Genomic DNA, 14094 nt, shown 5'->3' on the forward strand with positions numbered 1-14094 from the left:
ACACACACGTGTTTACTGAAACACACACACACACGTGTTTACTGAAACACACACACACACGTGTTTACTGAAACACACACACACGTGTTTACTGAAACACACACACACACGTGTTTACTGAAACACACACACACGTGTTTACTGAAACACACACACACACACACGTGTTTACTGAAACACACACACGTTTACTGAAACACACACACACACACACACCCACGTGTTTACTGAAACACACACACACGTTTACTGAAACACACACACACCCACCCACGTGTTTACTGAAACACCCACCCACCCACGTGTTTACTGAAACACCCACCCACCCACGTGTTTACTGAAACACCCACCCACCCACGTGTTTACTGAAACACCCACCCACCCACGTGTTTACTGAAACACCCACCCACCCACGTGTTTACTGAAACACCCACCCACCCACGTGTTTACTGAAACACACACCCACCCACGTGTTTACTGAAACACACACCCACCCACGTGTTTACTGAAACACACACACCCCCACGTGTTTACTGAAACACACACCCACCCACGTGTTTACTGAAACACACACCCACCCACGTGTTTACTGAAACACACACACACCCACGTGTTTACTGAAACACACACACACCCACGTGTTTACTGAAACACACACACACCCACGTGTTTACTGAAACACACACACACCCACGTGTTTACTGAAACACACACACACCCACGTGTTTACTGAAACACACACACACCCACGTGTTTACTGAAACACACACACACACACGTGTTTACTGAAACACACACACACACGTGTTTACTGAAACACACACACACGTTTACTGAAACACACACACACGTTTACTGAAACACACACACACGTTTACTGAAACACACACACACCCACCCACGTGTTTACTGAAACACACACACACCCACCCACGTGTTTACTGAAACACACACACACCCACCCACGTGTTTACTGAAACACACACACACACCCACGTGTTTACTGAAACACACACACACACCCACGTGTTTACTGAAACACACACCCACCCACCCACGTGTTTACTGAAACACACACACACACCCACGTGTTTACTGAAACACACACACCCACGTGTTTACTGAAACACACACACACACACACACACGTGTTTACTGAAACACACACACACACGTTTACTGAAACACACACACACACACACACACACACCCACCCACGTGTTTACTGAAACACACACACCCACGTGTTTACTGAAACACACACACACACGTGTTTACTGAAACACACACACACACACACACACGTGTTTACTGAAACACACACACACACGTTTACTGAAACACACACACACACACACCCACCCACCCACGTGTTTACTGAAACACCCCCACGTGTTTACTGAAACACCCCCACGTGTTTACTGAAACACCCCCACGTGTTTACTGAAACACCCCCACGTGTTTACTGAAACACCCCCACCCCCACGTGTTTACTGAAACACCCCCACCCCCACGTGTTTACTGAAACACCCCCACCCCCACGTGTTTACTGAAACACCCCCACCCCCACGTGTTTACTGAAACACACTCACACCCACGTGTTTACTGAAACACACTCACACCCACGTGTTTACTGAAACACACTCACACCCACGTGTTTACTGAAACACACTCACACCCACGTGTTTACTGAAACACACTCACACCCACGTGTTTACTGAAACACACACACCCCCACGTGTTTACTGAAACACACACACACACACACACACGTGTTTACTGAAACACACACACACACACACGTGTTTACTGAAACACACACACACACACGTGTTTACTGAAACACACACACACACACGTGTTTACTGAAACACACACACACACACGTGTTTACTGAAACACACACACCCACGTGTTTACTGAAACACACACACACCCACGTGTTTACTGAAACACACACACACACACACACACGTGTTTACTGAAACACACACACACACACACGTGTTTACTGAAACACACACACACACACACGTGTTTACTGAAACACACACACACACACGTGTTTACTGAAACACACACACACACACACGTGTTTACTGAAACACACACACCCACGTGTTTACTGAAACACACACACACCCACGTGTTTACTGAAACACACACACCCACGTGTTTACTGAAACACACACACCCACGTGTTTACTGAAACACACACACACACACACACACGTGTTTACTGAAACACACACACACACACACACACGTGTTTACTGAAACACACACACACACACACACACACACGTGTTTACTGAAACACACACACACCCACGTGTTTACTGAAACACACACACACCCACGTGTTTACTGAAACACACACACACCCACGTGTTTACTGAAACACACACACACACACACACACGTGTTTACTGAAACACACACACACACACACACACGTGTTTACTGAAACACACACACACACACACACACACACGTGTTTACTGAAACACACACACACCCACGTGTTTACTGAAACACACACACACCCACGTGTTTACTGAAACACACACACACATTTACTGAAACACACCCACCCACCCACCCACCCACGTGTTTACTGAAACACACACACACACACCCACGTGTTTACTGAAACACACACACACACACCCACGTGTTTACTGAAACACACACACACACACCCACGTGTTTACTGAAACACACACACACACCCACGTTTACTGAAACACACACACACACCCACGTGTTTACTGAAACACACCCACACACACCCACGTGTTTACTGAAACACACCCACACACACCCACGTGTTTACTGAAACACACACCCACACACCCACGTGTTTACTGAAACACACACCCACACACCCACGTGTTTACTGAAACACACACCCACACACCCACGTGTTTACTGAAACACACACCCACCCACCCACGTGTTTACTGAAACACACACCCACCCACCCACGTGTTTACTGAAACACACACCCACCCACCCACGTGTTTACTGAAACACACACCCACCCACCCACGTGTTTACTGAAACACACACCCACCCACCCACGTGTTTACTGAAACACACACCCACCCACCCACGTGTTTACTCAAACACACACCCACCCACCCACGTGTTTACTCAAACACACACCCACCCACCCACGTGTTTACTGAAACACACACCCACCCACCCACGTGTTTACTGAAACACACACCCACCCACCCACCCACGTGTTTACTGAAACACACACCCACCCACCCACCCACGTGTTTACTGAAACACACACCCACCCACACACCCACGTGTTTACTGAAACACACACACACACCCACGTGTTTACTGAAACACACACCCACCCACCCACGTGTTTACTGAAACACACACCCACCCACCCACGTGTTTACTGAAACACACACCCACCCACCCACGTGTTTACTGAAACACACACACACCCACCCACGTGTTTACTGAAACACACACACACACACCCACGTGTTTACTGAAACACACACACACACCCACGTGTTTACTGAAACACACACACACACACCCACGTGTTTACTGAAACACACACACACACACACACCCACGTGTTTACTGAAACACACACACACACACACACCCACGTGTTTACTGAAACACACACACACACACCCACGTGTTTACTGAAACACACACACACACACCCACGTGTTTACTGAAACACACACACACACACCCACGTGTTTACTGAAACACACACACACCCACGTGTTTACTGAAACACACACACACCCACGTGTTTACTGAAACACACACACACCCACGTGTTTACTGAAACACACACACACACACACCCACGTGTTTACTGAAACACACACACACACACACACACACCCACGCGTTTACTGAAACACACACACACACACCCACGTGTTTACTGAAACACACACACACACACCCACGTGTTTACTGAAACACACACACACACACCCACGTGTTTACTGAAACACACACACACACACCCACGTGTTTACTGAAACACACACACACACACCAACGTGTTTACTGAAACACACACACACACACCCACGTGTTTACTGAAACACACACACACACACCCACGTGTTTACTGAAACACACAGACAGAGATGGAGTGTAAAGTGTAGAGCAGGAACGTGTAAATAAACGTTAAATCTGACCCACGTGACCTGGCCCTGACCAGGCTGCCGTGATATAATGGTGACCTCATGACCTTTGACCTTTAGAAGTTTAGTGAGTTCACGGCCGACGAACCCCGATCCACCACCTGAGAGAAAAGTGAAAACCGGTCAGGACTGGACATGATGCTAATGGTAACTGTTCTCACCAGACTGTCCAGTGATGTCACCATGACAGAAGCTAAAACATTTATAAAACATCAACAATTGTAATATTTTTATGGGAAAAATAACATTTTGGGGGAAATGTCCCCAGAAGTTGAGTCATCAGTGTCCCTATGTGCAGTGAGCCAGTGACCTCAGCAGTGCCTGACCTCTACACCATGTATCTGACCTCAGGAGCTAATTGAAACAAGCCCTGAGGATTTGCATCAAATTTTGACCCACCCAATATGGCGGACGCGATGACGTATCGCAGCCCTTCGGTCTGGCTTCCGACTGAGCGACAGTAACCGAAAATTAACAGCCAATCCGAACGTAGACAAAAGAGGCAGAAAAATATGAACCAATCCTGGTGCAAGAAAAGCAGGAAGCGGGGAAAATAAGATCCAATCCTAGCGCGGGGGCGGGACCTTCCGCATTCCCGGAGAAAAATAAATAATATTTCTCCCAGCGCCTCGTAACAGATCTGACCTGTCTAAGCGTAAAGAATCGGACTGCAGCCTGAACTGAGTTAATGACCGCTCACTGACCACTGACCGTGAAACTGGGACAGAAACACAGCTGGACAAGGTGGTGTTTAATGAGCTAGCCATGATGTTCACACGCGAATATTCCAGTCCGTGTTTTATTAACTAAATCATTCAGAACACTTTCAGATGAACTCACCGATCAAAACTCTCATTTCTGCTGAAACAGATGACCAGATGTTCCTGACCTTCAGTCTCTCAGCACCTTTTACACTCTCACTGTATATCCTCCAACTCAATCTGAGCCTGTTTTGGATCCGTAGGCTTTATCACGTGACTTACCACGTGACTGTAGAATTAAACAGCAGCCATGTTGGTCGGGGCAAAACGTTCAGCGAAAATAATGAGATGCACATCATCCATCCATCCATCCATCCATCCATCTTCTATACCCTTTATCTTTATTCCTAATCAGGGTCACAGGGGTCTGCTGGAGCCTATCCCAGCACACATTGGGTGAAAGGCAGGGGTACACCCTGGACAGGTCACTAGTCCATCACAGGGCCACACATATAGCCAGACAACCACACACACTCACACTCACTCCTATGGGCAATTTAGAATGACCAATCAACCTAATGTCCATGTTTTTGGACTGTGGGAGGAAACCGGAGTAAACCCACGCAGGCACGCGGAGAACACGCAAACTCCACACAGAAAGGCCCCTGCCTGGTCGAACCCGGGATTCAAACCCAGGACCTTCTTGATGCACATTATAATAATAATAATAATAATAATAATAATAATAATAATAATAATAATAATAATAATTATTATTATTATTATTATACACAATTATACATGAATAAATATTTGAAATTTGTTAATTTCCCTGTTGAAGAGGTAAATAAAGATGGCTGCAGCCTGAGACAGTGTTTAATAAAGTCCTCAGATTAAAGATGTAGAAGTTGAAACCCACTGGCAGAATACTCCACACACACACACTGAGCTGTAATACACCAGCTAGCTGTAAATTCTTACAGACATATCCTGACACTTTTTCATGCTATTGTAGGTCTAGCACGCTGTTCTTAATGATAAAGAATATTTCATTTCAGACACTCCAGCTGCTTGATGTTTACTGGAGGTTTACTTTGAAATATTTGTGAAGAAAACAACAAAGACCAAATAGATTGCTAACACAATGAGATTTAGAAGAAATCAACATTTATTCAGTCTTCAGTAAACACTCACCTCAAACTTTCATACACAAATCTTAATCAGTTTATAAATATACACAGTTTATAAAAGCAAAAGTCCACTGAAATTCTTTACAGAACCTCTGAGAGGGAGTGAAGTAGAGGGGCAGAGGCACTTCAGACTCAGAGGAGATAAAGAGAAGGACAAAGGTGAGGAAAATAATATATCTTATTGCATCTGAATCTCTATATCACTGAATCACTAAATAACTATATCACTGAATCACTAAATAACTATATCACTGAATCAATATATCACTGAATCACTAAATCACTATATCAATATATCACTGAATCACTAAATAACTATATCACTGAATCACTATATCACTGAATCACTAAATCACTATATCACTATATCACTATATCACTGAATCACTAAATAACTATATCACTGAATCAATATATCACTGAATCACTAAATCACTATATCACTATATCACTGAATCACTAAATAACTATATCACTATATCACTATATCACTGAATCACTAAATAACTATATCACTGAATCAATATATCACTGAATCACTAAATCACTATATCACTATATCACTGAATCACTAAATAACTATATCACTGAATCAATATATCACTGAATCACTAAATCACTATATCACTATATCACTATATCACTGAATCACTAAATAACTATATCACTATATCACTGAATCACTAAATAACTATATCACTGAATCAATATATCACTGAATCACTAAATCACTATATCACTATATCACTGAATCACTAAATAACTATATCACTATATCACTATATCACTGAATCACTAAATAACTATATCACTGAATCAATATATCACTGAATCACTAAATCACTATATCACTGAATCACTAAATAACTATATCACTGAATCACTATATCACTGAATCACTAAATCACTATATCACTATATCACTGAATCACTAAATAACTATATCACTATATCACTGAATCACTAAATAACTATATCACTGAATCAATATATCACTGAATCACTAAATCACTATATCACTATATCACTGAATCACTAAATAACTATATCACTATCACTATATCACTGAATCACTAAATAACTATATCACTGAATCAATATATCACTGAATCACTAAATCACTATATCACTATATCACTGAATCACTAAATAACTATATCACTGAATCAATATATCACTGAATCACTAAATAACTATATCACTATATCACTATATCACTGAATCACTAAATCACTATAACAATATATCACTAAATCACATTATCACTATATCACTGAATCACTAAATCACTATATCACTATATCACTATATCACTAAATAACTATCACTGAATCACTGAATCACTATAACAATATATCACTAAATCACTAAATCACATTATCACTATATCACTGAATCACTAAATCACTATAACAATATATCACTGAATCACTAAATCACTATATCAATATATCACTGAATCACTAAATCACTATAACACTATATCACTGAATCACTAAATAACTATATCACTGAATCAATATATCATTGAATCACTAAATCACTATATCACTATATCACTGAATCACTAAATAACTATATCACTGAATCACTGAATCACTAAATAACTATATCACTGAATCACTAAATAACTATATCACTGAATCAATATATCACTGAATCACTAAATAACTATATCACTATATCACTGAATCACTAAATAACTATATCACTGAATCAATATATCACTGAATCACTAAATAACTATATCACTGAATCAATATATCACTGAATCACTAAATAACTATATCACTGAATCACTAAATAACTATATCACTGAATCAATATATCACTGAATCACTAAATAACTATATCACTGAATCAATATATCACTGAATCACTAAATCACTATATCACTGAATCACTAAATAACTATCACTGAATCACTAAATAACTATATCACTGAATCAATATATCACTGAATCACTAAATCACTATATCAATATATCACTGAATCAATATATCACTGAATCACTAAATCACTATATTACTGAATCAATATATCACAGAATCACTAAATCACTATATCACTGAATCAATATATCACAGAATCACTAAATCACTATATCACTGACTCACTATATGATTGAATCACTGTAAAAAATAGATTTAGTTGTGTAGTAATATAAATGTTTTATTTTGTTGTTAGCTTGGCTCTGCTTTGTTCGTGATGGAGTCGCATTTGTTCAGTGCGAGCACTGCTGCTCCTGCTCTGCTCACTTTGCGGTGAATTCGGAGCGTTCCGCCGATGATCTCCAGCGCCGTGCCCTCGAACAGCCGGGCCATGAAGGACAGTCCGTCTGTGCGGATGTACGAGCGTCCGGCTAGCGTGTACAGCACCGGGTTAGCACAGCTGCTGATGAAGGCCAGAGAGGAAGTGGCGGCTCGACACAATCTTGAGATGCTGCTCAACCTTCAGGAAAAAAACAAGGCCGGAGATTAGACCATGAGTCACGTGACTTTACCTTAACATCCATGAGCTACTGAGAGGAGAGAACACCTACCTTTTTCGCAGCTGAGAATCCTCTGGTGCACATGCAGACACCACCTGACAGAAAATACAGAATCATTCAGGATTTCTGAATTTTACACTGCAGATCGTTGCTTTGTGCTGTGAATTGTATCTTTAGTTTAGTTCTGAAGTGTTCCTGAGTGTTTACAGCAGTGATGTCAGGAAGATTATGGAATAAATAACTCTAATCTCCTGTTCGAGAGTTTTATTAAGAGTATTTTTATGAGTATTATTTTCTATCAGGTTCTAAGGTGAATGATCCGTGTTGAATATCTTCTTTGTGTCCTGATGTTGATGTATCTGATGTAGAGTTTAGGGCTGGTGGGGGTCAGTGTGTTGTTGCTCACCTGGACGATGTTGATGATGTGATACGGCAGCCAGAAAGCAGCGAAAGTGATGATGATGGCAAGGATGAGCTTCTCGCTGCGCACTCGCCTCTTGAACGGTGTCTGTCGCAAGTGGCGGAGAATACACACGTAACTGCTGACGATGATCCCGTAGGGCAGCAGGAAGCCCAGCACCGTCTCCATGCTCATGTGGAATGCCTCCTGTTCACCGGGATCAGCATCAACAATCAACATCAACAATCAACAATCAACAATCAACATCAACAATCAACATCATCATCAACAATCAACATCATCATCAACAATCAACAATCCACATCAACAATCAACATCAACAATCAACATCAACAATCAACATCATCATCAACAATCAACATCATCATCAACAATCAACAATCCACATCAACAATCAACATCAACAATCAACATCAACAATCAACATCATCATCAACAATCAACATCAACAATCCACATCAACAATCAACATCATCATCAAAAATCAACATCAACAATCAACAATCCACATCAACAATCAACATCAACAATCAACATCATCATCAACATCATCATCAACAATCAACATCAACAATCCACATCATCAATCAACATCATCATCAACAATCAACATCAACAATCCACATCATCAATCAACATCATCATCAACAATCAACAATCAACAATCCACATCATCATCAACATCAACAATCAACAATCAACAATCAACAATCAACAATCAACAATCAACAATCAACATCAACAATCAGCAATCAACATCAACATCAACATCAACAATCAATATCAACAATCAACATCAACATCAACAATCAACATCAACAATCAACATCATCATCATCATCATCATCATCAACAATCAACAATCAACAATCAACAATCAACATCAACATCAACAATCAACAATCAACATCAACAATCAACAATCAATATCAACAATCAACAATCAACAATCAACAATCAACATCATCAGCATCAACATTGATCAACATCAACAATCAACATCATCATCAACAATCAACATCAACAATCAACATCATCATCAACATCATCATCATCATCATCATCAACATCAACAATCAACAATCAACATCAACAATCAACATCATCATCAACATCAACAATCAACAATCCACATCAACAATCAACATCATCATCAACAATCCACATCAACAATCAACATCATCATCAACAATCAACATCAACAATCAACATCAACAATCAACATCATCATCAACATCAACAATCAACAATCCACATCAACAATCAACATCAACAATCAACAATCCACATCAACAATCAACATCATCATCAACAATCCACATCAACAATCAACATCATCATCAACAATCAACATCAACAATCAACATCATCATCAACAATCAACATCAACATCAACAATCAACATCATCATCAACAAGCAACAATCAACAATCAATATCAACAATCAACAATCAACATCATCATCAACAATCAACAATCAACAATCCACATCATCAACAATCAACAATCAACAATCAACAATCCACATCAACAATCAACATCATCATCATCATCATCATCATCATCATCAACAATCAACAATCAACAATCAACATCAACATCAACAATCAACAATCAACAATCAACAATCAACATCAACAATCAACAATCAATATCAACAATCAACAATCAACAATCAACAATCAACATCATCAGCATCAACATTGATCAACATCAACAATCAACATCATCATCAACAATCAACATCAACAATCAACATCATCATCAACATCATCATCATCATCATCATCAACATCAACAATCAACAATCAACAATCAACATCAACAATCAACATCAACAATCAACATCATCATCAACAATCAACATCAACAATCAACATCATCATCAACATCATCATCATAATCAACATCAACATCAACAATCAACAATCCACATCAACAATCATCAACAATCAACAATCCACATCAACAATCAACATCATCATCAACAATCCACATCAACAATCATCAACAATCAACATCAACAATCCACATCAACAATCAACATCAACAATCAACAATCAACATCATCATCAACAATCAACATCATCATCAACAATCAACATCAACAATCAACAATCAACATCAACAATCAACATCAACAATCAACAATCCACATCAACAATCAACATCATCATCAACAATCCACATCAACAATCAACATCATCATCAACAATCAACATCAACAATCCACATCAACAATCATCATCATCAACAATCAACATCAACAATCCACATCAACAATCAACATCAACAATCCACATCAACAATCAACATCAACAATCCACATCATCAATCAACATCATCATCAACAATCAACATCAACAATCAACATCAACAATCAACAATCAACAATCAACAATCAACATCAACAATCAACATCAACAATCAACATCATCATCATCATCATCAACAATCAACAATCCACATAAACAATCAACAATCCACATCAACAATCAACAATCAACATCAACAATCAACATCAACATCAACATCAACATCAACAATCAACAATCAACATCAACATCAACAATCACTTTCACTACATTTATTAAAGTTATTTAGTCTTTAATTTCAATGATCATTACTTTAACTTTTCCAGAGTAATTTATAGTAATACAGTGTGTAGTGTAGTGTAGTGTACTGTAGTGTACTGTAGTGTACTGTAGTGTAGTGTACTAAAGTGTAGTGTAGTGTGGTGTAGTGTAGTGTAGTGTACTGTAGTGTACTGTAGTGTACTGTAGTGTAGTGTACTAAAGTGTAGTGTAGTGTAGTGTACTGAAGTGTAGTGTAGTGTACTGAAGTGTAGTGTAGTGTAGTGTACTGAAGTGTAGTGTAGTGTACTGAAGTGTAGTGTAGTGTACTGAAGTGTAGTGTAGTGTACTGTAGTGTAGTGTACTAAAGTGTAGTGTAGTGTGGTGTAGTGTAGTGTACTGTACTGTAGTGTAGTGTACTAAAGTGTAGTGTAGTGTGGTGTAGTGTACTGAAGTGTAGTGTACTGAAGTGTAGTGTAGTGTAGTGTACTGAAGTGTAGTGTGCTGTAGTGTAGTGTAGTGTAGTGTAGTGTAGTGTAGTATAGTGTACTGAAGTGTACTGTGGTGAACTGTAGTGTAGTGTAGTGTAGTGTACTGTAGTGTAGTGTAGTGTACTGTAGTGTACTTTTGGTGAAGTGTAGTGTAGTGTACTGTAGTGTAGTGTAGTGTAGTGTACTGTGGTGAACTGTAGTGTAGTGTAGTGTAGTGTAGTGTACTGTAGTGTAGTGTAGTGTAGTGTACTGTAGTGTACTTTTGGTGAAGTGTAGTGTAGTGTACTGTAGTGTAGTGTAGTGTAGTGTAGTGTACTGTGGTGAACTGTAGTGTAGTGTAGTGTAGTGTACTGTAGTGTACTTTTGGTGAAGTGTAGTGTACTGTAGTGTAGTGTAGTGTAGTGTAGTGTACTGTGGTGAACTGTAGTGTAGTGTAGTGTACTGTAGTGTACTGTGGTGAACTGTAGTGTAGTATACTGTAGTGTAGTGTAGTGTAGTGTACTGAAGTGTACTGTACTGTAGTGTAGTGTAGTGTAGTGTAGTGTAGTGTAGTGTACTGTAGTGTAGTGTACTGTAGTGTAGTGTAGTGTAGTGTACTGTAGTGTACTTTTGGTGAAGTGTAGTGTAGTGTACTGTAGTGTAGTGTAGTGTAGTGTAGTGTAGTGTACTGTGGTGAACTGTAGTGTAGTGTAGTGTACTGTAGTGTAGTGTACTGTAGTGTAGTGTAGTGTAGTGTACTGTAGTGTACTTTTGGTGAAGTGTAGTGTAGTGTACTGTAGTGTAGTGTAGTGTAGTGTACTGTGGTGAACTGTAGTGTAGTGTAGTGTACTGTAGTGTAGTGTACTGTAGTGTAGTGTAGTGTGGTGAACTGTAGTGTAGTGTAGTGTAGTGTAGTGTAGTGTAGTGTAGTGTACTGTGGTGAACTGTAGTGTAGTGTAGTGTACTGTAGTGTACTGTGGTGAACTGTAGTGTAGTGTACTGTAGTGTAGTGTAGTGTAGTGTACTGTAGTGTAGTGTAGTGTAGTGTAGTGTACTGTACTGTAGTTTAGTGTACTGTACTGTAGTTTAGTGTACTGTAGTGTAGTGTAGTGTAGTGTACTGTAGTGTAGTGTAGTGTACTGAAGTGTAGTGTAGTGTAGTGTACTGTAGTGTAGTGTAGTGTAGTGTACTGAAGTGTAGTGTAGTGTAGTGTAGTGTAGTGTACTGAAGTGTACTGTACTGTAGTATAGTGTAGTGTAGTATAGTGTAGTGTAGTGTACTGTAGTGTAGTGTACTGTAGTGTAGTGTACTGAAGTGTAGAGTAGTGTAGTGTAGTGTAGTGTAGTGTACTGTACTGTAGTGTACTGAAGTGTAGAGTAGTGTAGTGTACTGTAGTGTAGTGTACTGTAGTGTAGTGTAGTGTACTGAAGTGTACTGTACTGTAGTGTAGTGTAGTGTAGTGTACTGTAGTATAGTGTAGTGTAGTGTAGTGTAGTGTACTGTAGTGTAGTGTAGTGTAGTGTAGTGTACTGTAGTGTAGTGTAGTGTAGTGTACTGTAGTATAGTGTAGTGTAGTGTACTGTAGTGTAGTGTACTGAAGTGTAGAGTAGTGTAGTGTACTGTAGTGTAGTGTACTGTAGTGTAGTGTAGTGTACTGAAGTGTACTGTAGTGTAGTGTAGTGTAGTGTAGTGTACTGTAGTATAGTGTAGTGTAGTGTAGTGTACTGTAGTGTAGTGTAGTGTAGTGTACTGTAGTGTAGTGTAGTGTAGTGTACTGTAGTATAGTGTAGTGTAGTGTACTGTAGTGTAGTGTACTGAAGTGTAGTGTACTGAAGTGTAGTGTACTGTAGTGTACTGTAGTGTAGTGTAGTGTAGTGTAGTGTAGTGTAGTGTACTGTACTGTAGTGTACTGTAGTGTAGTGTAGTGTAGTGTACTGTAGTGTAGTGTAGTGTACTGTAGTGTAGTGTACTGAAGTGTACTGTACTGTAGTGTACTGTAGTATAGTGTAGTGTAGTGTACTGTAGTGCAGTGTAGTGTACTG

General features: G+C 39.7%; 2 protein-coding genes across 3 annotated transcripts in view; both read right to left on the reverse strand.

Moving 5' to 3' along the window:
* Window positions 1–5184, reverse strand: part of sdr39u1 (short chain dehydrogenase/reductase family 39U, member 1) — a 14312-nt gene extending 9128 nt beyond the window's left edge. The window contains exons 1-2 of one of the 2 annotated variants that reach the window (XM_058385463.1): window positions 5046–5184; window positions 4200–4306 (exon numbers count right to left, since the gene is read on the reverse strand). In XM_058385463.1, the coding sequence (XP_058241446.1) occupies window positions 4200–4249 (50 nt within the window). In that variant the 5' untranslated portion in view covers window positions 4250–4306; window positions 5046–5184. The remainder of the gene's footprint in view (window positions 1–4199; window positions 4307–5045) is intronic. The other variant, XM_058385464.1, reaches the window with a different exon arrangement.
* A 2879-nt stretch (window positions 5185–8063) lies between these two features.
* Window positions 8064–14094, reverse strand: part of ltb4r2b (leukotriene B4 receptor 2b) — a 33001-nt gene continuing 26970 nt past the window's right edge. The window contains exons 3-5 of the mRNA XM_058385453.1: window positions 8995–9195; window positions 8640–8683; window positions 8064–8548 (exon numbers count right to left, since the gene is read on the reverse strand). Of these exons, the coding sequence (XP_058241436.1) occupies window positions 8281–8548; window positions 8640–8683; window positions 8995–9195 (513 nt within the window). The 3' untranslated portion in view covers window positions 8064–8280. The remainder of the gene's footprint in view (window positions 8549–8639; window positions 8684–8994; window positions 9196–14094) is intronic.

The sequence above is a fragment of the Hemibagrus wyckioides genome, unplaced genomic scaffold, assembly GCF_019097595.1.
Source record: "Hemibagrus wyckioides isolate EC202008001 unplaced genomic scaffold, SWU_Hwy_1.0 Contig33, whole genome shotgun sequence".
Lineage (NCBI taxonomy): Eukaryota > Metazoa > Chordata > Actinopteri > Siluriformes > Bagridae > Hemibagrus > Hemibagrus wyckioides.